Here is a 27,442-nt window from a genome sequence, read left to right on the forward strand (position 1 = left end):
AAATGCTAATAGCTTCTTATTACCCAAATGAAAAATTTAAAATAGACTTTATATATTTAACAATGAACCTGAAGTTCACCTGTATGTAGCAGAACAGGTAGCCTATGTCTCCATGCAGGTACATTGTTGTTTTTTCTCATGATTTTCTCGCGATTATACAGTCGCCTACCTGCATAAACACCTTTGTTGCTCGTGAGTGGGAGTTTCCGCTGAGCACGTGAACGCAGCACGAGTGCTCCAGCGTTGTAGAGGAGAGGGGAGGAGAGGGAGAAGAGGAGGTGGAGGCAGACCGAGGAGCAGCATGAAGAATATTCCCGGTAACTAGGCTGACAGACGGGGAGAGCATCTCGTCTTCCCTCGCTCGTCTGGGGCCGACTGGAAGCCGAGGGGAGCAGCGAGGCTGAAGACAGGATGGAGGAGGAGAAGAGACCGTTTCTTTGTGGGGTGGTGGAAGGTAAGATGAGAAGAGTAAAATGAGAAAGGTGAAGGCCGACTTCATAACTAACCCTCTGTCAGATCATGTGATTTTTTTTTTCTTACCTCGGGGAGATGCTTTTGAAGCGGCCACTGTTTGACCTACATTTGCAAAACAACGATGTAGCTACCCTTGAGTAAGGGGGCGTGGGAGTGGTAATGTACACTGACATCGGTTGGATGTAAAGGTCTTTATGAGAAGATGTGGGGGTGATCAGTCAGGCTTGAAGTGGAGATCAAAGAGCAGGCTGTGGAAAGCATTCAGTAGCCTACTGTCTGGTTCAAAAGCTGCAGCCTTAGGAAAGGAAATACTCTGCTTAATGGCTGGTGGTAATGAAGACGATGATGACAGTGATTCCAATGGTGATGATGATGATGAAAACAGTGATACTGGAGCTGTGATGATAGAAATAATGGTTAAAGTGAAGATTATAATGATGAAGATGATGATTGTGTCTGGAGATGATGATGATGTTTTCTTGGTATGACATGAAAAAAATGATGAGATGGAGCTGAGGAAGAAAGCTGTTCTCATAAAGATGATGAAAAAATGAAGAAACCGCAGTAAAGAAGAGTATTGACACTCTGTCTGTGATCTTGTTGAATGTGATGACGATGATGATGATGTGGAAAATGATGATAGAGAAGAAGGTAACCAGTAATTACTCCAGAAATGGTGAGGAAGGATACAGAACTGATGGTGATGTTTACAGAAGGAAGGTGTTAGTGACAGACATCTGCCTGAACATACCCTCTCACTACGTATCAGTGTGTGATAAAGGGATTATTCCAAGGTGAGATATTGCAATACAGTACACCATTATGTCATGTGTAACCCTGATACATATGGAGTACCCAGAAAAAAATATACAGTGTTTTTGGTCTGATGAAATCTGAAGGAACAGCTCAACAATAATAATAATCTATGTGTTTAATACATTTATGTTCTAGTTAGGACAGGTGAAATGGTGATTTGACACAATCAAGTCATTTACTACTAACATTTGTTTGATTGATTATTAAAGTGTTTGATTGATTATTGAAATTGGATGAGTTAGCTGCTTCAGCACTTCTGTGTTTGTCCTCTGTCTCTAGTCTCCAGCTCTATGAATCTCAGCTAATCTGGTTTCACAGCCTTTGGGATGTGTTTATTGTTTCTCCCTCTCCCTCTCCCTCTCCTTCTTTCTCTCCTCTCCTCTCTCGCCTTCTCTCTCCATCTCTCTCTCCCTCCCCACCTTTATTATAAATTCTTGGTGGACCCTCTCAGACCATGTGTGTTTTTCAGTCCCATGTGGTGGCATCCAGCAGTGTTAGTAATTGAGTCTGGTCTAGCGGGGAGCACTTGACATGCACACAGGTAGACATGTCATACACACGCACTGCAAAACACACACTCCCCACGGGCGTGCAGGAGAAACCAGACTGGATTGCTTGTGGATCTGATATACTTGTCACTATGACCCACTTACTGTACACACACACACACAGCACAACACAAAGGAGGGAGAGGGACACTTGAGATGCTCCTGTTTCTAAAAGGATGTGGCTGGGGATGAATTATGCCGCTGCCAAGTACAGAAGTGATGTGACCACGTAAGCTCTGGAGGAGCTTTCATCGCTTTATCCCCATAGAGTGCTGTAGCTGTAATGTCAGCAAACAGTGCCCAGAAGCTGATAAGTGTCTGGTTTGTGAATAAATGCTGCAGAGCTGCAGATGAACTAAAAACAGCACAGTGAACTATATTTGACTTGATACGTGTACAGGACATCCATGTTACCAGTGTCATGCTGAATGCTTAATGGTAACAATGGAGGCTGATTGGAGTTACACACGTGTGCAGCATTTTTGTTTGACTGAACATGAAGAGTACTGAAAACTCTCAGTTTCAGTGCTCACACACACATGCTTTCCATTAAATCAATGTGATGTATTAATATGTATAAGATAATTTCTACAAACAATAACAGGGTAAGATAGTAAACAGATAAATTATAGGGAGAGCCTCGCATGACTTTGCATAACTAATAAGGACTGTAAGAGGTTTTAATTAGGTGTTGGTTGTCATATATGTGGAGGATTAATATCATCATCCACTGTATTAGTAATATGACATGTATCATTACATTTCAATTTTTTTCTCTCCAGGATTCTATGGGAGGCCTTGGTCTATGGATCAGAGGAAAGTCCTCTTCCAATGGTGAGTCTGTCTCTGCTCTTTTAAAGCTCATCAACTGTAATTAACCCGGTGTAACGACCTTGCATGTTACTCTCTATGTTCGCTGTGTGATCGCAGGTGTGCATATGTTTCATTAGCTACGATGTTGTCGTTTTTACATGAATGGCGTGAACTCAGGAGCCTCTGACCTGACGCCTCTGGGCTTAAACCCAGTTGCATGCATTTATTTCAGTGTCAGGCAGACCAGAGAGAAACCACTGAGGCAGAATGACACCACAGCAAAGGGCAGGCTCATCCTCAGTCCTGAGGCTCAGCCATGGATGACAGAAGGGGTAGAGGGAGGAGACAAATCATGTATATTGTGTTGTGGTGGAGGGATAGAGAGAGAGGATCAAATACAAGACACGGGCCATTTGGTCCATTGCTACCATCACTGCTGTATAATTGTACTCTGGGTCCATCAGTCCATAACTCTGGTCCAGACGGTATCTGAGAAACTGAAACTGAAAGTGTAGATGAAGACATTTTTTACAGATATCAATGGTGCCCAGAGGATGAACTCTTGTGAGTCTGTAGGTTTGTACATTTTTTCTCTTGAGTCATTTATGTTAACTATTAAAGGGATAGTTCAACATTTTGGCAAATTGGCCCATTGCCATAATCCCTATAGTCATAGCAGTAGGTTCGTTACCTTTATTTGTCGGTGCAAGCTATGTTTAGAACGGCCGAGCCGAGCGGTGAGCTGCTCTGAGCTACGCTACGGAGGCTAATGGGATTTCTTGGTTTCCCTCATCAAACTCAACAAATACACAATCCAACAACTCCAAAACGCTCTGGTGGACAAGTTGTGACCTGCACATTCACCACGCTATGAGATAATAACACAACGTTACAAGACAGAGTTGTTTTAGAGGGAAATGCAGAGACTGCTTGCTGAAAAAGTGTCCCTGAAGGCAACGCACATCAGCTGTTTTCCATGGTTTTGCATCATAGCGTGGTGAATGTGCAGGTCACAACTTGTCCACCAGAGCGTTTTGGAGTTGTTGGATTGTGTATTTGATGAGTTTGATGAGGAAAACCAAGAAATCCCATGAGCCTCCGTAGTGTAGCTCTGAGCAGCTCACGGCTCTGATCCGCCGTTCGAAAAATACAGTAGCTTGCACTGACAATTAAAAGTAATGAACCTACTGCTATGACTGTAGGGATTATGGCAATGGGCAAATTTGCCAAAATGTTGAACTATCCCTTTATGTAGATTGCTGTGTCACTTGGCACTGGCATGTTCAACTCAGGATGAACTGCAGTAAGTTTGATGAGCCCCCAAATTTTCATTATAGTACAGCGGCTAAGCATGAAAATTGTGCACTTTTTGAAAGAAACATGAAACTTCTACCATAGTTAGTTTATGCCATGAGGTTTATTTTAAGATCGGGAGGGAAGTCAGATTTGACCTCTGAGGCCCGGGAGAGGTCAAATCCAAGATGGCCGCCAATAATATTCAAAAATGCCTATCGCTGGAACCAAACACAGTAGAAAAACACTTAAGGTGTCATTTCCCACTAATTTTTGGGTGCCCATTCTGTTGGTGATACCTTTGAGACCAATAGATTCAAAAAAATGCATTTAGATCAATGTGGAGGTCAAATTATGCAGACATAGGGAGGTGAACAGTGCAAAAAGGTAGTTTATTTCCAAAATAATAGCCTAACAGTGATGATGATGTTAATAATGATGATAATAGTGCCAATAATAATAATCATTATCATAATAAGTTCTTTTTTTAACTGATTTATTAATAACTCATTGGCTGCCAGCCATTTTCAGAGCAGAGAGCTGCATACTGCCAGCCGTTTTAGAGCATTTTTTACAGACCCTTTCAAGACCCACAGAATATTGTGTTCATGTAAACATGTAAACACCAAAACTACCAAGAGTAAGAGTAGACTCTCTTCTTTCATTAGGAAAAAAAAGTTTGTATCTACCTTTTTCCATTCTTTAGTAAACGGCAGTAGAACATTGGCTGGTTTCGCCAAAAACACCAGTTTTTGACCAGAACACATTCAAGAAAATGCATTTATGTAAAGGTGCAAATCTGCAATTTAATAATACTGTCGCCCTCCTCTTTCCGCGGAGAGAGGGGTGGTGTCCGACGCTGTGTGGAAGCATTGCAATGCCCATGGAGGGGAGTTGACACAATGTGCTTTCGCCCAGTACTCTGAATTAGAGTTCTCAATTTCAACCCAAACCCGAGTAAGGCCGATGGGTCGGGTTGGTTTGGCACGAGATGCTGTGTGTATCTCCAAAAAACCACAATGTTTTTGTGGCCGAAATTGAATCAGTTTCACCCACTGATAAGGTGCTGCTGCGTCACTGGCACCATCTGCTCTCGCTGCAAAGAAAGCATGTCACTTTTTTAGTTTAGTTTTCTTTTTTTTTGTTGGGCTGGGCTGGGTTTGGCCAGACAACTAATGCTGGTGTATCGAGCTCTGTCGGGTCTGGGCTTAAAACCCACGGGCCAGGTCAGGTCGGGTTGTAATTTTCAGGCCCGTTGAGAACTCTACTTTGAATGTCAAAGTGAAGAAATTTAATGAAGTGCAGGTAAACGGAGTAACTATTGGCACTTTTCCACTACACAGTCACGGCACGGCTCAGTAAAGGTGCTTTTCCATTACAGCTGAGTTCTCTAGTTCCTCCTCAGCAGGGGTGGGGGGATCGCAAGGCCACACTGTTTCTCTCTCTATTTTCGATCTTCTCGTCAGCTCCAAACTCACTTGTCTGTTCCTCGATTACGGACCACAGCGTGGTTTTCCACACAGCATCATTTAACTCGGGTGAAGGAATAACAACGGTCTCGGTACAGATGAATTCTCATGTCGGACATCGCGCTCACGACTCTTCCAGTGACAACGCTCTGCCCAATCAGTGGAAGGCAGTTGGCTGACGTCACGTTTTAGGTATGGCCGTTCCAGGATTGAGGACTACGGCCCTCTCCAGGAGCCGAGCTGGTCCTCAAAGGGATGAGGGACGGCCGCAAGGGTGGCTGGTGCCCTGAGGGGACCTCTACACGACGCTGGCTGGCCCTCTATAACGGGAACCCCGCCTGGCTGCATCCCACCGGCTGGCGGTCAGCTGGGGGCAGTTTGGGCTCGTAATGATTATAGAAGGTGGCGGACCAGCTGCTGATGCAGAAATGGGTCCGTATGGGCTGTATCATGTCGTAGTACTCACAATGGCGCCTGACGTGCAGGTAAACACGGAAAGCCGTATGACCCAGTAGCCAAATGCCTCGTCATCTAATTAGTGACACACATGAATGGATGAACGAGATTCCCACTGTCCCTACCTACTATCTAGCGAAACCCCCTGACAACCGGGTTTTGATTACAGCGAGTAGAGCCGTTGGTGACAGGGTTGGCGCGTGGCCGGATGGTGGTCGCCCCTCTCCTATCTCGCACCGCATGTTTGTGGAGAACCTGGTGCTAAATCACTTGCAGACAACCTGATTCTGGGTCAGGGTTTTGTACGTAGCAGAGCAGCTCCCTCGCTGCGATCTCTTGAAAGTCAGCCCATGATCCAAGCTTTTGTCGGTCTGAGGGCGTGGGCCCCCAGTTGGCAGTCCCCCTCATCCCTCACCGGTGGACTAGGGGCACGGTGGCAGCCCTCAGTCAGGCAAGGATAGAGGAGGAGGAGCACCAAGTGGACCGGAGCCTGAGAGCCAGGGAGAGAGTAACAAGTGGATGTGGTGTACTAGTGCCACGAACAGAGCCGAGAGACAGTGTCTCTTTAACTCATTGGCTGCCATTGATGTCTATAGACATGTTGTTTCTGTTGTATATTAACTTCAAAGTCACTGTTCTGCTTGACATGTTTCTTTCCACAAAAAGCTTGTTTTCTCAGTGTTCTGGTCAAAAACAGGTGTTTTGGTCAAAAACAGGTGTTTTTGGCGAAACCAGCCAATGTTCTACTGCCGTTTACTAAAGAATGGAAAAAGGTAGAAACAAACTTTTTTTTCCTAATGAAAGAAGAGAGTCTATTCTTTCTCTTGGTAGTTTTGGTGTTTACATGTTTACATGAACACAATATTCTGTGGGTCTTGAAAGATCTGTAAAAAATGCTCTAAAACGGCTGGCAGTATGCAGCTCTCTGCTCTGAAAATGGCTGGCAGCCAATGAGTTAATAATAAATCAGTTAAAAAAAAGAACTTATTATGATAATGATTATTATTATTGGCACTATTATCATCATTATTAACATCATCATCACTGTTAGGCTATTATTTTGGAAATAAACTACCTTTTTGCACCGTTCACCTCCCTATGTCTGCATTATTTGACCTCCACATTGATCTAAATGCATTTTCTTGAATTCTATTGGTCTCAAAGGTATCACCAACAGAATGGGCACCCAAAAATTAGTGGGAAATGACACCTTAAGTGTTTTTCTACTGTGTTTGGTTCCAGCGATAGGCATTTTTGAATATTATTGGCGGCCATCTTGGATTTGACCTCTCCCGGGCCTCAGAGGTCAAATCTGACTTCCCTCCCGATCTTAAAATAAACCTCATGGTATAAACTAACTATGGTAGAAGTTTCATGTTTCTTTCAAAAAGTGCACAATTCCCCTTGATTTGAGGGCTTAACCGCTGTACTATTAGCACCATCATTGGACAAAAATTTGCACAATACTTCATTTTATGAAAAGATCACCATCAAAACTAACAACACTCCCATGTACCTCAGCTGTGCTCAGTGTTTAGTGCTAAATAATGGCAATGTTGGCATTATACCACAGTGAACTAGGCCCTGCTGAAAAGAGCATGGTCACTGTGAGCATGTCAGCCATCAGACATTATCACACTGCTGTCTCTCAGAGCCATTTCCATAGACTTCAATCGTCTGTTACAGATTTTCAATGTTCAGACTTTTTGACATCCAGTATCTGTTTAATGTCACTGAGCTAAATGTATGCAGCTGTGGGTTGAATTTTCTTCAATAGAGTTAAGTGACCATGGGTCACTAAAACACTATAATAACATTTATTAAACAAATTTCCGCTTCATTTCGTTGTGTAAAATCAGTATTTATGAATGCGAATAGAGACTTTTTGTGTCCTCTGTGTAACCTTTGTTGACGCAAGTTTTGCTGAGCTCCGAGCTCTTTATTTAGCAGCTACATTGTTTTTTTCCATGCTGAGACCGTCACACCGGGGAGCTGCTCAGTCACTGTTGGCCACAGAGGATGCTAATACCAATTTAGTGCCGAGCCCTCTCCTTTGCAGATGAGATCTAAGCAGCATAAAATATATGGGCAATTTAAAGCAGACACAGTCAACATTCAAGATAATCAAATGGTCTTCTATACAGTCTCACTGCTTGAAGATGGAGTAATCTAATATAAAGGAAACAGGGTCAGGAGCCAAGGCTCTTCCATACAAACCAAACAAAGGCAGCTCCTTGCTGAGTCTGCCACAATAGTTTTCTTTTCTTTTTTCTAACAGTTTCCTCACAAAGACAGACAAGCTCCTGCAGCATGAATAAGCTCACAGGGATTTCCAACACGAAGAAAACCACAGTAGAATACTAAAAGACAATTTCAGTCAAGGCACCACTCAAATCATCTGCAGTCCATTCATGGAGAACAAAGCGTGAAGTGAACACACTATTAATGGAACACCGGTCTTGTCAAATATGAATTTATGCACTAATGAGGTGTACAGAGCCCCCCTCTCATGTGCTATCATATTGAGTCATGTGCATGAACTGTAGTTAGTAGGGAACCAATTAATTCTCGATGACACCGTGATCTTACATATGAGTGGAATGACATAAATCCCTGTGGGAGCTGTGACACAGTTTTGTATCCAATAGGAGCAGATGTCTGCATCCCCAGAGAAGCTGTTCCCTCTGCTCTCTGCTTTCCACTCTTCTTAAAAATACAGACCAGACCATAATATGGAAATATTTCTGCTTCTATTATTATAAAAGACATTCAGTGTGGAAGTACAGTACAGCAAGCCAGGTGGTGTGTGCCTTATGATGCATGACGTCTGTACAGACTTTGTCAACCAGCCCATCACCGCTTTATGAAGATACGACGATGATGACGACGGGTTTGAGTTCCAAAACTTTGTCGGTGTGGCAGCAGCCCAGTGTGTGGGCTCCAGGGTTATTTATAGCTTTGCTTTTTTAGACTCAAGTGTGGGGTGCAGGCAAATTTCATACACTGATTGTTGCATAAGTTTGGCAGAGTGGGGCTACAGTACGCAAGTGTGTGTGTGCGCAGTTTGTGTGTTTGAGGGAGGTAGGCTGCAGCTTTGTGGAGGCGACTTACGTACCATCTGTCCAGGAAATGAAGCAGAGAGAGAGAGAGAGAGAAAAGAGAGAGAACACAGTCCACCCACAAATGACAAGAGAGACAAGAGCTGGCCCTTATCCAGAGAGAGAGTGAGAGAGCAAGATTCGTGTTTTTATTTGTGTGTGTGCATGTGTGTCAATGCAAGCTGATGTAGATTTTGTTTCAGTCCTAGTACTATGCTCTATTTATAATTCAGGAGGTCATTTCCTGTAACTGAGGCAGACATGGAGCCCCACGATCGATACAGTGGATCTATTTTCTTGCTGCTTGTTGTTTTTCTGTTCATTCATTCTCACCCTCAGCTCCTTGAATCTGACAATGTGATAATAATATAGACAGTAAATGCACGAATAAATGCATTTTTGGTTACAGGATACTAATAATTTAAAGCAGATTTCAAATGGAAGAGTACCAAAGTGAGAGATGCAGTGTAAAATCATATAGTGGATTCTAAAGAGATAAAATCTAATGAATCTAATGATTGAAAAAAGGCTTGCTTGGAGAAATTATTGTAAGTGGCAAGCTAAGATAGATGGTGCTAGGTAGCCAAGTTGCTCAAAAAGTACAGTAGTAGAATGTGTGTGAAAGTTGTCAGTCATCCAGGTCATCATAGTCATTAAATGCCTCATCAGAAAGATGGAAAGAGTTTTTCAGAACTGAAGAAGTCTTTCTGATGAGAGGCGACACGTCTTCAAGGGGCAAAAGAAGTCCAGTTGCCTTTGATTACAGCACTTAACCACTATTGTAGTGGTAAAAAAAAAATAATCTTCAATTATGTGGAGGTGAAAGTTCTTTATTTTTCTGCCTGGTTTCTGTTTCACAGTCAGCAGTGAAATGACCTAAAAACAGTGATTTGTTTCCTCCTGACATCCTTGTCTTTGTCCACCAGGATGCAGCGTTGGGGGTTGAACACGTACCTGTACGGCCCCAAAGACGACCTGAAACACAGACTGTTGTGGAGGGAGGTGTACTCTCCTGAAGAGGAGGGTAAGAACACTCATTCATCCATCTATCCATCACGTATTTCTACCGTCATCTAACTATATGCAAAGTCATTTTCCTCCATCAGCTGTTGTTGTTTTTATGATTGGAGACTCATTTCAGTCCATGTGCTAAAACCTGGCAGCAGGCTGGACTTCTGTCTTCCACTCCTTGTCCCAAATATGAAATTGCTTTTTCCATATTTCTGTTGAATTAATTTTTTATTACCATCATAAAGACACTTTTATGTTGTCCATTATATGGTTTTTATTGTACCCTGGAAGACTTGATGGCGTAAGTCAGGAGACATTCGAGCCAGACTGAAATCCCTCAGAGATGCATAACACTGAGATTAGAGGGAACAATTAAATATATAGCACTCAAGACGTGTGTAAGTGATGTTTGATTTTCTTTTACGTATGCATTGTATTGAATGACTTGAGCTGCCCTTTCTGCATGGCATTGTGAAATATATCTGTCCTTTTCTATTAGTTAAAAATCATAATAATTTTTTATTTCTCCTTTATGTTGGCCAATCCATCTCATTGGCTCTCACTCTGATGACAGTTGTTTTTCCCTCCTCTCAGCTCAGTTGCGTACTCTCATAGCGGAGGCCCAGTCCAGAGGCTTGAGGTTTGTTTACGCCCTCTCTCCTGGTCAGGACATCGTCTTCTCTTCTGCCTGTGATCTGACACTGCTCAAACGCAAACTGAGACAGGTAGAGAGCACACAATACAAGGATACAGTAAATACTACTTGATGTCATTGTTTTTGTCTCATAAAAGACCTCTTTCTCTGTGTAGGTATCAGACCTGGGTTGCCAGGCATTTGCCATTCTGTTTGATGACATAGATCACTCCATGTGTCAGGCCGACAGCGAGGCCTTCTCCTCATTCGCCCATGCTCAGGTCAACGTAACAAATGAGATCTATCGGTTCTTAGGGGAACCACCCGTCTTCCTCTTTTGCCCAACAGGTAGGAACAGAGCTGAAGCAAGTGATGCATAAGATTTCATAGGTTTTTTAAATTGATATTGATGAACGAACAAAACTCTTTCTCTGTCGTTGCAGAATACTGTGGGTCTCTGTGTTCTCCCAGCATATCTAAGTCTCCCTACCTGCAGACTGTTGGAGAGGACCTGCTGCCCAACATAACAGTCATCTGGACAGGTGAGGAACAAATACACATCTGTGATTCTGCAGACACGAACCTTGGTCTTTGAGTACAGTACACACACACACACACATACACACACACATACACATACACATACACACAACAGAGCTCAGCATGCACAAATGCAAATAAGTACAGGAACAAATCCACACACAACCGCCTCCACAGGACAAAAAATGGTGTAGGTGCATATCCACCCACATGCATATGGAAGTAAAGTGGAAACACACATACATTTACACACATTATTGCCTACACTATTTCACTTTATTTCTCAAATGTATCACTTGTTTTTTTTCTAGGCATTATCTGTACCACAATTCATAAAATCTTTATTATAATACCATATTTCTACAATTTACCTGTGTATTATTATATCAGGACTCCACATAACACATTCACCAAAGCCGTCTGACATTAATAAACAATTGCTGTGTTTTGAACTTGACTGTAGTGCAGAGAAATCCCTATACCTACGTATACTGGTGGTTATCAGGTGTCAGTGAGGATCTTCATAATTAGAGCAGCTTTGGATTGTAAGGGGTTGTTTGTGTTTTGGTCAGTGAGGTCTTTTGGTTATTCCTACAAATGCACATACACTGATTGAGTGGCAGGTGATTTGAGAATAGAGAGGGATCAACTTCTTAAAGGAGACATAGTATTTCCCTTTTCCACAAATTAAAATAGTTCCCAGGTGTCTTAAAGACATGTCTGTGACATGATTTGGTCAAAATACCTCAAGGATCAAACATCACAGTTCTTTTCATCCTCTCAAAACAGCCCTGTTAAGAACGGCTGGTTTCAGTGCCTGTCCCTTTAAATGCAAATCAACCACTGCTTGCCCCGCACCTTCTACCTTCTAAATCCGAATCCTAGTTACATCACTGGAAGACAACTGAATGAACAGCTCGTAAAACCACATGGATTTCAACCTAGGGAGCCTGCACATTACAGATTGTTTTTGTCAATTCTCACATTTTGGGGGCTGGAAGGCAAAACAAACACGCAAAATCTGTTAAAGAGCCTTCAGAAAGTGATATTTCCATAATATGTCTCCTTTAATGTCAGTGTCTGGTCCTCTGTCTCAGATTTACCTGTTTCCCAAAGCTTTTCCCTCTTCCCACAGGCAGTAAGGTCATCTCTAGGAAACTGTCAGTAGACTGCCTGGCTGAGGTGGAGTCTGTCCTCCAGCGTCCGCCACTCATCTGGGACAACCTGCACGCAAACGACTATGATACCAGACGCCTCTTCCTGGGGCCTTTCAAAGGTCGAGAACCTCAGCTGAGGAGCCACCTGAGGGGCCTGTTGCTCAACCCTAACTGCGAGTTTGAAGCCAACTACATCCCACTGCATACACTGGGAAGCTGGTACAGAACTGGAAAGGAGGAGAGGAAAGGTGAGGGGAGGCAGATGGAGGTAGCACTGATGAGACAGGAGATGTCCCGAGTTAATAAATGAATATTGGCTCTGCCAGGCCCCAAGCACGTACAGTTAGTGGCATTGCTTTCACAGAAATATTTAATAAGCCAGAGTTGCCTGGCAACAAACACAACTGTAACTACCAGACAGAAATTTTGTCTGATGTTACTTAACAACAGAATTAACTTCTAGGAATTAAAAGCTCCATCTGTTGTCCTGGACAAAGCCAGCCAATCATCTTTCAGCTGAAGTTTCCAGCAAATAAATATGTGCCTGAGTTTCATTATTTTCATCTACTCCCACAGTAAAGTTGGTGGGTGTCAGAATGAAAACTAGACCTGTTAGACCTCTTTAATGCTGGAGCTGTGGTCCTTCATTTCTCAGTTGCTTCATATTTACAGTATTGTATTTAACTTACCCTGATGGTAAAACACATGAGAACATCCAGAGAAAGGAAGAGGAACCAGGGAATTGGATAGACGAATGTAGGAGAGAAACCACTGTTGCATGTGATGTTTTTCTGAAGACTAAGTGGAGGGAGCGAGGGGGTAGGGGCGGTGGTGGTGGAGGAATAATTGTGTGGTGTGATGAAGGAAGAAATGAGAAGGGAGGAAGGTCCCTCTGTGGAGGAGAAACAAGGCGGAGGGCCGGAGGAGAAACTGAGTGTAAGGAAGGGGGAGAGAGGAGATGAAGGGGCTGGCTGAGGACTGCGATGTGGATGGAAATGGAAAAGGAATTTTAATGATTACATGAGCGGGAGAGTGATGGGGGGTTGGTAGTATGTGAAATAATTACTGGATGCAGTCTATTTGTGTGGTAGGGATCTAACTTTCTGATTTCTGGTGTGGTTCTGATTTAATGAAAATAATATAAAAACAAAACAACATACTTTCTGGACCAGGGAGAATTATAGTTCAGTTCAGTTTATCCACTGACAGCAACATTAACAGACCATAAAACACAGGATAAGTTGTGTTCATAGAGAGTTTTTTTTATCTTCCTCTCTAGTCATGCATAGATATTGCAGATAAATCATGTGGTGTGTGAGTGGGTGGATCTGTGTGCAGGAATTCGAGAGTGGTTTTCTGTGTTGTGTTCTGTATGAATACACGTACAAATGTGTCGTCATATACAATAACACAATGCTGTGTATGCTCTAGATGAGGAGTGCGAGTACTGTCCTGATAGAGCACTGTCTGCTGCGCTACAGGACTGGATGGAGGAACTCAACCAACCACTGCAAGCAGGTGAAACATTGTGCTGTGCTTTTATCTGTGTATGAAATTATGTATACCTTAAAGGTCCCACTTTGTATAAAGTGAAATTTCCATGTGTTCTTTGATTATAAAGCAGTTCTTTGATTATATATTATTACTGTGAAAGTATCAAAGTCTCAGTCCACAGAGAAATGCACACAGCCTGTATTCAGTAACTGAGCCTTAAAAGCGGCTGTCAGGACTGTAACTTAGTGATGTCACAACAAAACAGTTACTGCCCCCAGCCATGCCCCAAGCCCCGCCCACCTGGACTTACAATCCAACCTTACAGGATTTGATTTCTCTAAATGCTTCCCTGAAATCTGCTCTATTTTCTTTTTGATCACTCACAACAGTTAACCAGTTAGAAAATAAACAAAAGAGCCTCCTCTCTTCTGATTGGTTCACTGACCTGTTGTTACTGGTGCTCCAGAAAGAAGCCTGAGAGAGGAGATGTAACTAAATTAAGATGTTTTTTTGTTCTTAAAACTACAAATATATCCTCTTATGGTTACTAAAATACTTGAAATAAAACAAAAAAAGTATAAGTATTGGGTCTGTAACTGTTATTTGAGTATTAACAGCAAACTGAGGAAAAATGTATTTTGTTTTGTTGATGTTTTTTTAACTGCTTTAGGTCGGCAGAGCTCAAGAGCCGAGCAGCGTTCCTCTGCTCCAGCGTCTCGCTGCAAAACTCCTGACAGATCTGACTGCTCCTCTACATTCAGAGGGAGCGCCGCTGTGGCCAAACTTCCCGTCTTCCCCCTCAACTCCAGTTCACCTCCGTCATCGCCTACAAAGGGCAAGGAGGAAAGGGAGGGGCGAGACGGAGGGGAGAAGAGGAGGTCGAACCAGCCTAGTCAACCCAATCACCAACCTCCAGGATCCAAACCCGGAGCACCTTCAGGTGGACAGAAGACCCCGGGTCGGGGGACCTGTAGCGGGAAGGGCCTGTTAACAGAGTCCCAGGTGCGGCTGCTGGTGGGTCTTCACTATCTTCCCCATGAACACGGCCCGTCTGCCCAGAAACTGCTGCAAGACCTGACCTGGCTTAAATCAAACTGCCACCTGGTCAGTGCTAACACCAAGAAGACAGCTCCGCAGAAGGTTGGTGGTGGATTTCATCTTGATGAAGGTTGAATTTTGACAGTTTCTATTCCACATATGCTAAGTATAACCTCAACCTGTACCGTACATGCATGTGTGTGTCCTCAGGTTGATGAGTGGCGTGGCCGGGCCTCCAGGCTGCTGTCTCTGTGTGAGGACATAGCCCAGCTCCACTGCAGCGTGGTGGGTGGAGCCAACAGGGCTGTGCTCTATGACCTGTACCCTTATGTGTGGGACCTGAGGAACACTGCTCTGGTGGCCAAGGCCTTCATCTGCTGGCTGGGTAAGGACACAGAGAGATGAAGCAGGAAAAACACTGGAATACTGAGTGATGGTAACACTTTATAATAAGTACACACTATTACAGTAAGCATTAATAAATACAGAATTCTTCATTTATAACGCATTCATTATCATTTGTATGTAGTTTATAAATACAGTTAGTACTTATCATTGATGAGTAAAACATTTTTAACTGTGTTTATAAAGTACATACTAATGAGCAGGGCCGTTGTATAGGGGAGAAAGGTGAAGATAATTCTAGGGGCCCAGCGCCCAGTAGGGCCCACAAAGAACCCCAGTAGTCTAATCTTTGTATGCCTGAATTATTCTGCTTAAGACCCTGACTAATACTCATAGTAATGCTGCATTAGCATCAAAACAAAATAAATAAAAAATGATAATACATACGTAGTCTAAGAAAGTAAGGGAAAAGTCAGTGGGCAGGGGCCCACTTTAGTATTCTTTCAGGGGGCCCAGAATTCCTAGCAACGGCCCTGCTAATGAGTATTCATGTGTTATAAATGACGAATTCAGTATTTAAAGCTTAACTAATGCTTAATATTGTGTACTTATTATAAAGTGTTACCCTGAGTGATATAAGGCAGTTTTTGTATACTACAGTATCATATCAAAAACCATGCTTTGGAAACTGTCTTAAAGTATATTACTGTATAGTATTATTTGTTATACTATACTGGCAAGGTATAGAGGCCGATGCACACCTAAAAAAATCTTTAAAGGACAGGTGCGTTGGAGCATGGGATTGGAGTCAACAAAGGAAAAAAGGGTCTCCCGCACACTGTCAGAGACAACGTTTCGGTCCACAGGACCTTTTTCTTTTCCTTTGTTATACTACACTACATGAACACAAACAAGAAATCTGTGTATTAGAAGTGAGAGTTCTTGGGATAGCTGAAAATGTTGTGAATGCTGTTTGGTTTTAATTACTCTCTATGTTCCCTCACCCCGCTCAGACGGACGAGTGTTGAGTGACAGCTCCACCCTGGGCTCCTGGAGGAACTGCTTCCACTGTGAGTAGACAATGACCTTTAAATTGATTGTCTCTCTATCCACGCCTGAAATAAGGTGTTACAAGCAGCCCCCGCAGCACAAAGCAAATCTGTTCTGGCAAATTGCCACCCAACATTCAGTCATTGTCTCGGTGGAGCTCAGTAATTAATGGTGCAGTGAGGACTTAACCACCAGTCATGCTTCAAATATTAATGTTAGTGACATAAAAACAGAAGAAGACAACTTCAGCTAGCGTGTGGTGAAGACTTGTGTTGGTGTGAAAACAATGAACTTTGATGCCACCATGAATATTTAAAGCAGTTTAAAGAGACTGGGGTCATTTTCTACCTGTGTTGATAGAAGTTTACTGACATTTGACTGCAGAACCACAGGATGTCCCCACATTGACATTTAGTGCTTGTCTGTGGCAGGGTGTGGCAAAACCACAGGAGCCGACCTACTGGGAGTGGAGTCAGAGCCATGGGTGTTCAAAGGGGGCGTGTCTGGAGAGGTGCAGGTAGGGGCCTGTCATTTTTCCATGGATTTGGTTCATTATTTTGAATTTCTTGTTTTTATTTGACATGATGGTTAAATATTTCTATTACTGTGCTGTGTGTGTGTGTTTGGTTGTGTGTTTGGTGTACAGATGCTTCTCCCCATAGGCAGCAGCAGTGAGCTCTTCAGTCATCCTCCTCCACTCTTCCCTACCTCTCGCCTCTATAACATCAGGCCCTATCACGGCAAGGACAAGGTGGGCAGTTACACTCACATATTCTCATTTCACACAGAACTGCAGGATAATTCACAGAGGTCAAAGGTGTTTTCAAGAATAGAAACGTTGGGTGATATTTGTGTATGTTTACAGTAGGCTACATTATTTACCTCAGCCCAGGAGCAAACCAGGGAGGAAGAGCATTTCTAGGTCACACAGATACTCTGACTTAGTGAAGGAAAGTCATTTAAAATTGATGGAATTTTCAATCAGTGCCACAGCAGGATCCTTATATGGAGAAATGCTGCAAAATTAAACAGAATGTGAAAGGCTCCTGATTGTTAAGTCACCTGTAGATTTCAGTTCAACATTTCCTCACAGGCGCGAGGGAAACATGAGTCCTAACATATGGATTTTTTTTCATTGCGCGTGAATGTGTGTGTGTGTGTAGGTGGAGTTGTATCGGATGGTTCGCCAACTTCACCTCAGGACTCAGGGTGGCCAAGAGTCCAGTATGGCTCACCCTGATATCGTAGGAGACAGGTATATGTTTGAGAGAGGAAGAAGTTTGAGATTTCATATTTACAAAATACTGAGAGGAAGGGGCTGCTGCTCTGAATTATTTATTATCTATCGTTGTTGCTCTTATTTTGGTTGTTATTTTATTTCAGTTCAATTAGCCAATTAGTATTATATATACTGATGTGTTGTTAATGTTGGGTTATTATTATTATCATTCGTATATACTGATATTGATGTTGTGTTGTTATTTTTACTGTTATTTTATTTTCATTATTATGACCATTGGTTTCATACAGATATTCAAATGAAATAATAATTGGTATTATACATGATTATAATGAAATAGAGAGTGGGGGTAGGAATTAATGTTTTTTTTTACTTCTTCCTACTCCTTTTTGAACATGTTTAAAGGAGAATTCCGGTCATTTTTGACCCCTAAAAACACAAAGTTTATACTGTTTATACCGGTTTATACTGTACAGTTTATGAGTTCAGTGGTGTGTCATAAGGATTCGAGTCATGTACCATAGATATTTGATTGTTTTTTGAGTGTTTGTTGTGGTTGAGAATTGCCCCAATAGGTTAGCGTTGTTGCTATCCTTAGCGCTGGGTAGCCATGGTGTAACTCTGGTTTGCCTGCATTAATTTTAGTCACGTTTTTTGCTCCCCCCAACACTGGCTGACCATCAGGACAACGATTTAGGGGTCAAAAAATGACCAGAATTCTCCTTTAACTTTAATGTATTGTATTAATATTAGTTAATTAGTAGAAAGAAAGGAAGGAAAGAAAAAAAAAGAAAAATTAGCAGTATTGTTTGTTTGATTTTTATATATACTCTTTTATTTTATTATTTTTTCCTTCTCTGATTATGGAGATCATGAATGGTTAATTTGTGTGGTCTTGTTTTTATTTAGTAGTAATTAACTGTTCAGTGCTTACACATGTTGGAAATATATCTTATTTTTCTTTTTATATATATATTTTAAATCAAAAACAATATTCATTTTCATATCTATTTTTTAGACTAATAATGTCTTTTGGTTCCTGTAGATGTCTGGGCCCGTGTCTGGCCCTGTGTCCAGAGTACACCTTCATCCTGGAGGATGAGCTGGGTGTGTGTGGCTGTGTGCTGGGCATCTCGGACGTCCGCTCCTTTGCCAAGCGGTGCCAGGCCAGCTGGATGCCCGCCATGAGGGACAAATACCCACCCAAGGGAGGCAACACACACCCCAACACACAGGTGAACATGAGGAACATTCAAACCACTTTACACGCCAACACTGACTCCTGACAACACACACACACACACGTCAAATAATGCACACAAGTGTTTAGATGTATCAGTGCCTGCAGTCACGCCATCTGGATCCTTCTGTGACGGACTAATATCCCACTGGGAAATAGGAGGCACACACAGGTAAACAAAGTAAATGATACACACACACTGGAAGCAGAAATATAAATGCATGGGAGTTTAGCCGACCAGGACTATATAGTTATTTTCCGTTTTGCAGTGACTTTTGGCTCAGCTTACAGGACATTACATCAGAGTTTCTTTGTTGAAAACAGGAGGAAACACAGTAACACACTTGGTTACAGTGTTGACGTTGCTCATCCTGACAAACAGTTCAGTGATCTCAGATAAACAGAGCCGGTGGTGAGCAACAGACACACTCACTCCCTGACATCTGTGCAGGAATTATCGGCCCACTCTGTGCGTCACGGTGCACACTGACATTCCCACTTTGAACGACTGTCATTAGGCCAATCACCGAGCTCTGTTTCTACAAAATAAAAGCTGATGATGATTAATGTTACTATAGGAACATAATGCATGCCCAGATCTAATTTGGAGAAAGTTTGTGCATCATTATTGATGTTAGGTTGCAGACAACTTGAAGGTCCCATGGTCTAATGAGTTTTTATCAGTCACATATGGCTCATTAGTAACATCTAGTGGCAGCAGGTGGAAACTACAACAACATAGAAATACCAGTTTCCACAGCTATGGTTGAACTACTTGCTGGCAACACACTGTGACAGTATCCCTGTGTCTGTAGGACTTGATCCAGCTGATGGAGGAGGACCAGGGTGAGTACCCAGACTCCCTGCTCTATCACTTCCCCTCTCAACTGCGACTGGACGCTCTGCCGGAGCTGGTGGACGTCAGCGTCAGCCGCACCCTGCTCACCGCCCTCCTCACTGCACTCAAGGCAAACGGTAAAGTCATTATAATATGCATGTATGTTTTTTTTTAATTTCATTTAAACATCAGTAATGAAGTTCTGTGAAAATGACATTATTTTTGAAAACAAGTTCCTTGGAGTTGTTATTGATCACAATCTCTGCTGGAAGCCACGTATAAACTTATTAAAGAGTAAAATATCAAAAACCACTTCAATAAAAATAATGTAATTACTATAAACTCACTAAATATTCTGTACCAATCTCTAATAAAACCATATACAACTTATAACTGATATAAAATAATCACAAAACCAATCCTCTTACTCTATGAATCATAAACAAAGCAGACTATAAGCAAACAACAAATCAATTATTTAAATACATATGAACTAGGGCTGTTTTCGACTAAGGATTTTCATAGTCGAATCTGATTCGTCAGATTTTGCCATAGTCGACTGATCGTCGAACCTTTTTTTTTTTTTTTTTTTTTTTTAGATAGCAGCAAATTTGCGACTTTTTCCGTTTCAAACAAAAGAGCTAAAACACCCCAAAAATATGGTAGGTGTAAAACAAATACCTTTATTTATTTTCCACACTTTGGATGATTTTTAGTAGCCATTGTGAGCCAGGGTATGCGTTTATGTTACGTTGCCCTGGACAACGCTCCTTTTGCTCGGACTGTGAGTCATCCCTCATCCCTCAACGTGGTGAAGGATAGCGGTGGTCGCGGACACAGAGAAACCGGGTAAAACATGTAGTATCAAAACAAACGGAGGTCAGAAGGACTCGACAATCCGTACATTACGTTAATCAATCCTGTAACACACACAGTGTGACCGCGGCACCGGCAGAGAGACAGACAGGCTGCAGAGGGACGAGATTACAGCTGTGACTCCCGACACTGATGGTGCGTTCATGACAACTCGGAAGTCGGAAAAAAACAAGTTCCTCTTCTGAAAAACTCTGACATGTCAAACTTTAGGATGTGTTAGAGACTAATTCATCTGTCTAACCATCAGAACTATTAACACTTGAAACGGTAAACACAGCTGATCCATCGAAAAAAAAAATCACCGCTGGAGTTAATTTATTTTCCGTGATTGAAAGCAGGTTCTTGAATGTAACTCGGTCAAAGTCAGATGTATCCTCACAATGTTTTGCTGTTCTGTTAGGTCATGCATGATAAATGCTGACAAAGTTAGACTGTCAGACTTCCTTGATTTTAAACTTTGGCGGCTCTGCCCCTCGTCTTTTTGCCACTCCGTGAGTGTTCTGCAGTGACTTTGACGGTCCTACTGCTCACCTCCGCTCATTTGAAAAAAAAAAAAAACCTCCGCTCATTTGATTGTGCAACTGCAGTGGGTGATTTATTAATACGTAGTAAGAAGCTAAGACTACCGTTTAAACGCACACATAATTTTGAACTCTTTATTAACAGAAAGTAGGCAGATTTTGTATCAAAATAGTCTTTTTATAACGAAAAAAGACATTCTATGTAACAATTTATGCTCAGCAGCCGTGGGCACCCCCATATAGTCAGAGTGGTAGGGGTTAGATTCGACTACGAGGTTCATAGTCGAATCAGACCTCTCCGAATCGAATCGTCGAATAGTCGACTTTTGGAGGTCAGCCCTAATATGAACTCAAATTTAAAGCAGAAGTAAGTGATATATTTGTGTTAATATAAGTCTTAAATAGTTCTATCTTCCGACAGCAATCACTTCTATAGAGTGTTTGGTCTGAAACACGGGTCTCTCAGTCCCTCTGCTCTGCTCTGAGCCGAAGAGAAAACATTTATCGTATCCTACAGTTTTTATCCAATGAGGAGAGAGAACGGCATGCAGGGCTGTGTGTGCAGCCAAGGGATGCCGTGAATGTGGTGACGTAGGGACGAGGACTGTTATGGTGCGTTCAAGGAAACTCATATTTTTCCGACCGTGAAGTGGTACCAGTTCGATCTGGTACGAGTTCACGGGTCAGAAGTTACGAGTGGCCGTTATAGTGACTTTCACAGGTAAAACAGGTCGGAAAAACACGAGTGGGTTGCCTGGAACGCTACAAAGTCGTAAGTTGTGACTTGAAGCTGTAATTTACGATTTCAAAAGCCTGCCTGGAACGCAGCATTAGCCAAAACCACCGGACCACTTACTTCTGCTTTAAAGAACTGGTGGACAGCTTATGTTCAAAATGAACAACAACATTCTGCCTGACTGTATTAAGAAAATGTTAAAAAAAGACAAAGACATTACAACTTCAGAGGGGTATGTATATTCACATAGACTAAAATCAGAACCAACACAAAACAAAGATGTACAACGGTAATGTTAGCCGTCAATTTATAGAATAATCTGGAAAATGACCTAAAAACATGTAGTACTATAACCACATTTAAATACACTTTAAAGTAGGATGATCAATTCATATAAGATATAACTATGAACTGTGGTGCCTGGTGTTTGTTTGTTGAAAAATGAAACAGCAGATTGCATAGTGTAATATAATCTGATTTGTAATTGGGTGTAAGCCATACTTCAGCCTACACCTTCTTTATTTACTTACTTAATTGCTTACTTTGATTTGCTAATTTTTGTTCTGTCATATTTTCTTGGACTTTGTCCAGCTGCTGTGTTTATGTTGAGCTGTAATTTATATTGTACAATGAGGTGCCGTGTCAAGACTGAAATAAACTAAACTGAGTCTGATGAAATGAGGCCTAATCTCTCTTGTTGCTATATCAGCTGCTTGCATGGTGCTCAACGGTTTACGGCTGAACTGAAGAGATGAATATGGGGTTGATAGGGGTGAAACAGATAATTATCCATAATTCAAAAATAAAACTTAAGTTCTGATTTACCGGTAAGTTAAAGCACAATTTAACAGTTATACTGTATGTCATTATTCAAAGAGGATCATATATGCAGAAATGTTGTTTTTTTTGTATTTTATTTGGGGGTTGGGTTTTGAGAGAGAGAGAGAGAGAGAGAGAGAGAGAGAGAGAGAGAGAGAGAGAGAGAGAGAGAGAGAGAGAGAGAGAGAGAGAGAGAGAGAGAGAGAGAGAGAGAGAGAGAGAGAGAGAGAGAGAGAATTGGTTGCAGAGAGAGATATTAAGACGAGCCAGAGGAAAGTGGGCTGGGGTGGAGAGAGGAGGTGGATGGAGCTTCTAGAGTGGGGTGGAGGAGAGAGGAGGAGGTGGTGGGGTGGAGAGAGGAGGTGTTGGGGTGGAGGAGAGATGAGGAGATGGTGGGGTGGGGAGAGGAGGTGGGTGGAGCTGCTGCAGCCCCCTCCCCCTCCACCACCTGATTCTCATCACCCTCATCCTCGTTGTCTTTTCCTCCTTCCAGCTCCTCGTTGGTCCTCTTCCAGAACCAGAAGCTTCTCTTCTTCTTCTGCATCTTCAGCAGCATCTTCTCCAGTAGTTGCTTCTCTGTGTGGAGAGCCAGTTTGTCCAGCTGCAGTGAGTTGTTCTGGTCCTCCAGGTTTCCCTTTTCACTCTGCAGAAGCTTCTTCTCTGCTCGTAGGTGTTTTTTCTCCACCTCAAGGACCTTGTTTTTTCCTTGGAGGTTGTTCTTCTCCACTTGGAGCCTGTTGTTGTCCTGTTTTAATTCTTTGGTTTCCACCTCAAAGACCTTGTTTTTTCCTTGGAGGTTGTTCTTCTCCACTCCGAGCCTGTTGTTTTCCACCTGAAGGACGTTGTAGTTGTCTTGGAGAACTTTCCTATCTGCATGCAGGATATTATTGATTTCCTGGAGGTTTTTCTTCTCCAACTGAAACGTGTTGTTTTCTTGTTTCAGTTGTTTATTCTCCACCTGAAGGACGTTGTTATGGTCTTGGAAATTTTTCTTATCTGCATGCAGTAGATTGTTCACTTCTTGCAGGTGTTTATTTTGAGACTGAAACCTGTTGTTGTCATGTTTGAGTTCTTTGATCTCTACCTGAAACATGGTGTTGTTTTCTTGGAGGTGTCTGTTCTCTGTGTCCAGCCGGTTGTTTTCTGCCAGGAGCTTTTCTCTCTCCAGCTGCAACATGTCGTTGGCAGTCTGGAGGTTTTGCAGAACCTGGTTTTGTGCCTGTAAGTGTCTTTTTTCTTCCCTCAGGATTTGGTTAGTGGACTGCAGTGTTAGCTTCTCATCCTGGAGGACTTGGTGTTTTTCCTGCTGTCTTTGAGACACTTCCTTCAGGATGAGCTTTTCTGTGTGCAGCTTCTTGTTCTCTCTCTTCAGGACTTGTATCACCTCCTCCAACTCTTCCACTTTCCTCAAACTGGTGTCCTCCTTGGTGTCCTTCTCTATCAGTCTCCGTAGATCATCTGAGCATTTTTGGAACATGTCCAAATACATATCTTTAGCCTTCTTGAGTTCCTGGATCTGAATGTCCTTTTCTTTGACATTCTCAGTCATTTCTTCCAACTGCACTTCCAGTTCCCTGTTCCCTAGGTGCAGTTCTTTCTTCTGACCCATCTCCTTCCAGGAGACTGTCTTCTCGTTGGGACAGGCTTGAGTTTGTCCTCTCTCATGGTTTGGAGGACGTTGCTCGGCAGCTTCTGCAAGTTCTGCCCAAGTGAATTTTCTTCCAGCCATGGTGTGGTTGTAGTCTTACGTTTGAAGACCAAAATACTCTGGCTCAGTGTTTCTGAGATTCACAGATAGCAGCCTGTGTATACCAGAATTTAAAGTTCTGGGTAAATATACAGGTTTTAAAATTCTCTATGATTTCAGAATAACTTTACGTTTTTGTAACAAAACAAATTATGATGTGATGTTGACGTGATGGACGAATAGGCTACTCTTGCACTGTGTGACTAAATAACACGGATACCAGCCTGTAAATAACAGCCTTAGAAGTTCTGGGGCTATTTATAGGTTTTGAGAATTTTATATGACATCACATTTTTTTCCTTTGAAGTCCGTACAGAAGACTGAGACTGTGACATCACAGCTTATTTTGAATTCTACATGACATCACGATTTTTTGCTTTGTCACTGAGAAGAGACTGTGACATCATAGCTTATGTTGACATGTTCATTGTTGGGCACGTTACTTTTAAAAAGTAATTAGTTATAGTTACTAGTTACCTTCCCCAAAAAGTAACTGAGTTAGTAACAGGGTTACTACTATATTTTTTTAGTGGGTATACTGTTCACACTTGTATCACTGGTGGTTCTCAAACTTTTTTACATCAAGGACCCCAAAACTGACACAAATTAGACCACGGACCCCCATTGGACATAATTTTGAAGCAAACACCAGCAATACACAAACAATCAATGTACGTTTAAATTAGGCGTACATTTTTGAAAGATTATAGAGAAATTATTGGAAAAAAGTGGTACAATTTCTTTAAAAAAAGTTGAAACATTTCTAGAAAAAAGTGGTAAGATTAAAAAAAAAAAAAGTTTAAGATTTTTTTTAAAAAGGGGTAAAATTTAAAAAAAAAAAAAGTAAAAAGGTTTTAAAAAACTGGTAACATTTCTCAAAAGAATTCTAGAAAAAGCAAAAAAAGTGGTAAGATTTCGCAAAAAACTACAACATTTCTCTCTAAAAAAAGGGGCAAAAATAATACAAAAAGGGGTAAAATTTCTTGTAAAAAAGAAAAATTGAGAAGAAACTGGTAAAGTTTCTCAAAAAAATCTAGGAAAAGTGTTTGAGAACCACTATATACTTTAGGTACCGGTAGATAGTTTTGTTGTACTGGGTACACTGAAATATTTATGCATTTTCAGTGGGTATACTGAGTATACCTGAGTATCACATAGACTACACCACTGATAAAAGTAATTAATTACCAGGAAAAGTAACTATTCTGTTCTTTTTTAAAATGCTAAAATATGTCAATTACTGAGACTTTTCTCCCTAACCCCCGTTTATCTGGAATTAACCAAGGTGCTCGTGACTCCTACACAATTAAACTTAACATACTGCATAATGGGAGAAGGAGTTAGGTGTCAAGATGTTTCCACACCAATGGATTCAGAAGTTGTAAAATATATATGAACCTCTTACAAGTATATGATGTGTATTTTTATCTGCAGTTTGAGGGGGAGAGCTTCTACAAACATTTTTCATGACTTCTTTTTCTTACCCGTGTCTGTGTGTGTGTGTGTGTGTGTGTGTGTGTGCAGGTTCTCAGGGTGTGTTCTGTGAAGTGCAGCCGACAGACCGTCAGAGGCTGGAGTTCTTGACAAAGCTGGGCTTCCTGGAGATCCTCAGAGGAGAAGCCAGGAGCAGAGAGGGAGTGGTGCTGGGGAGGCTGCTCTGAACATGAAACATTCACACACTCACACACACACACACACACACTGAAACACGCAAACACACACATGGTCACACACACCACCAGAAACGTCACAGCACTTGCACCATGCAGTAGATACACAAAAGCACTTACATACACCGAAAGATGGTAGAAGACGTGTTTCCTCCACCAGGAGAGAAAACCTGTGAAGGAAGAGTCGTGGATTGAGTGTGTGTGGCAGTAATGGGGATGAAACCAGAGATTTCTGAGGGATTTACAAAATATGAAATAAGCCTTGAATCAAAACCTTGAGCAGAACCATGTTAATCTTTCGTGGTTCTACCCCTGGCTGAGGATTTACAAGGTTTAGTGGAGTTTGAAGGAAGTCAGTAACAGAACAAGTTGATGTGGGAGCAGAGCACTAAGTCACAGCACAACATTCAATCATATGAATCCTTTAAGTGGCTATAATCAATATTTTTATGAAGAATGGGTCATATGACTGCTTGTATGTTTAATGGGCTGTAGTGACATGAAGTTCTCCTCATATCTGCAGAGTGTTTAGTTTAATATCTCTCTTAATTAGTTTTTCTGGCCCATGACTCTACTCTCCCTGTCTCACTGTCTCTATCCTCGATCCCTAGACGTAGCTGCCGACCGTCAGCTTCGACAGCTGGACGTGGCTTCGAGGATCTGCTCTGCTTATGCAAGACGCTAAATCCTTACAAGCCTCAGAGTTACTGTTCAGTCTGGAGAGGGGGTACATCTAAAATCTACAAAAAACGACTGTATTTCATCCATCAGGAGAGACAAAAGAGAAGCATCAGAAGAGGGAGGAAAGAATGTGAGGAATATGTTGTGAATGGAAGGAATAGATGTTGGTGCTTGGACCCCGGGAGGAAGTGGATCATCATGAGAAACGGTCCAGAGGTTCAAGGTCCTTCCAATCAGCCTGGGGCCTGGACACTGGTGCTGGTCATGAGTTCAGTTCAGTTCAGTTCAGAGCTTTATTGTCCCTCTGGGGAAATTTGATTTGCAGTGACAGAACAACTAACACAACAACAATAATAAATAAATAAACAGTGACATTGAAACAATGTCGCAGTGTAGCCTACAGCACAACCAACTTGATAAGAACAATCCTAAACGGAGTAAAAATAGAAGTATCAAAAGAGTATAAAGAAGTGAAACCTGTCGTCAATTTAAAAGGCCAACATTTGAATAAAAAAAAAAAAAAGAAATTTATAAGTCATGCCACAAGAGCAGTGCAAGGTGACTGCATTGATTGCACGTGGAACAAAGAAAAATGTTATACCTATTTGTTCTTGCCCTAGGAATGGAGATCGTCGTCATCAGAGAGAAAACGTCTGTAGATTTTTAGGCATCCAGTCCACAGGTCAGGTGGGGTTAAAAATGTTGTGTGGTACAATGACAGCAGAGGGACAGGGAAAACTCTAAAGCTTTGACAGCTTACAAGTGATTGGCTAAAGAGCAGCATGTCAGGTTGTGATTGGATGAAGACAAATCTTAGCTGGTGGATCTTAGAGATGGT

General features: G+C 41.9%; 2 protein-coding genes across 2 annotated transcripts; one reads left to right on the plus strand and one right to left on the minus strand.

The window, feature by feature from the left end:
• Positions 1–347: 347 nt before the first annotated feature.
• LOC146969513 (protein O-GlcNAcase) lies at positions 348–26,711 on the plus strand. The gene is made up of 17 exons (XM_085806197.1): positions 348–454; positions 2,621–2,672; positions 9,894–9,991; positions 10,573–10,703; positions 10,789–10,960; positions 11,056–11,154; positions 12,288–12,557; positions 13,741–13,827; positions 14,474–14,943; positions 15,052–15,226; positions 16,200–16,256; positions 16,668–16,753; positions 16,883–16,987; positions 17,400–17,491; positions 18,522–18,711; positions 19,532–19,691; positions 25,778–26,711. The coding sequence occupies exons 1-17, from the start codon at positions 412–414 to the stop codon at positions 25,912–25,914; spliced, it is 2,424 nt and encodes an 807-aa protein (XP_085662323.1). The 5' UTR covers positions 348–411; the 3' UTR covers positions 25,915–26,711.
• LOC146969514 (uncharacterized) lies at positions 22,763–24,235 on the minus strand. Its single transcript, XM_085760468.1, has 2 exons — positions 23,556–24,235; positions 22,763–23,324 (listed from the first exon to the last, which is right to left on the minus strand). Exons 1-2 carry the CDS (start codon positions 24,233–24,235, stop codon positions 22,763–22,765), a joined length of 1,242 nt encoding a protein of 413 aa, XP_085616594.1.
• Positions 26,712–27,442: the final 731 nt, after the last annotated feature.

The sequence above is a fragment of the Trachurus japonicus genome, chromosome 18 (genome assembly GCF_045865225.1).
Source record: "Trachurus japonicus isolate A0001 chromosome 18, Traja_1.0".
Lineage (NCBI taxonomy): Eukaryota > Metazoa > Chordata > Actinopteri > Carangiformes > Carangidae > Trachurus > Trachurus japonicus.

What these genes read in the sequence shown, in the direction of transcription:
- LOC146969513 (XM_085806197.1), top strand. Translation starts at nt 412, where the DNA reads ATGGAGGAGGAGAAGAGACCGTTTCTTTGTGGGGTGGTGGAAG. An exon ending in CTGGAGGAACTGCTTCCACT is followed by an intron (nt 16,257 to 16,667) that starts GTGAGTAGACAA and finishes TGTCTGTGGCAG; the next exon opens with GGTGTGGCAAAACCACAGGA. An exon ending in CCTGATATCGTAGGAGACAG is followed by an intron (nt 17,492 to 18,521) that starts GTATATGTTTGA and finishes TGGTTCCTGTAG; the next exon opens with ATGTCTGGGCCCGTGTCTGG.
- LOC146969514 (XM_085760468.1), bottom strand. Translation starts at nt 24,235, where the DNA reads ATGGCTGGAAGAAAATTCACTTGGGCAGAACTTGCAGAAGCTGCCGAG. An exon ending in CTCAAACATGACAACAACAG is followed by an intron (nt 23,325 to 23,555) that starts GTTTCAGTCTCA and finishes GGAAAACAACAG; the next exon opens with GCTCGGAGTGGAGAAGAACA.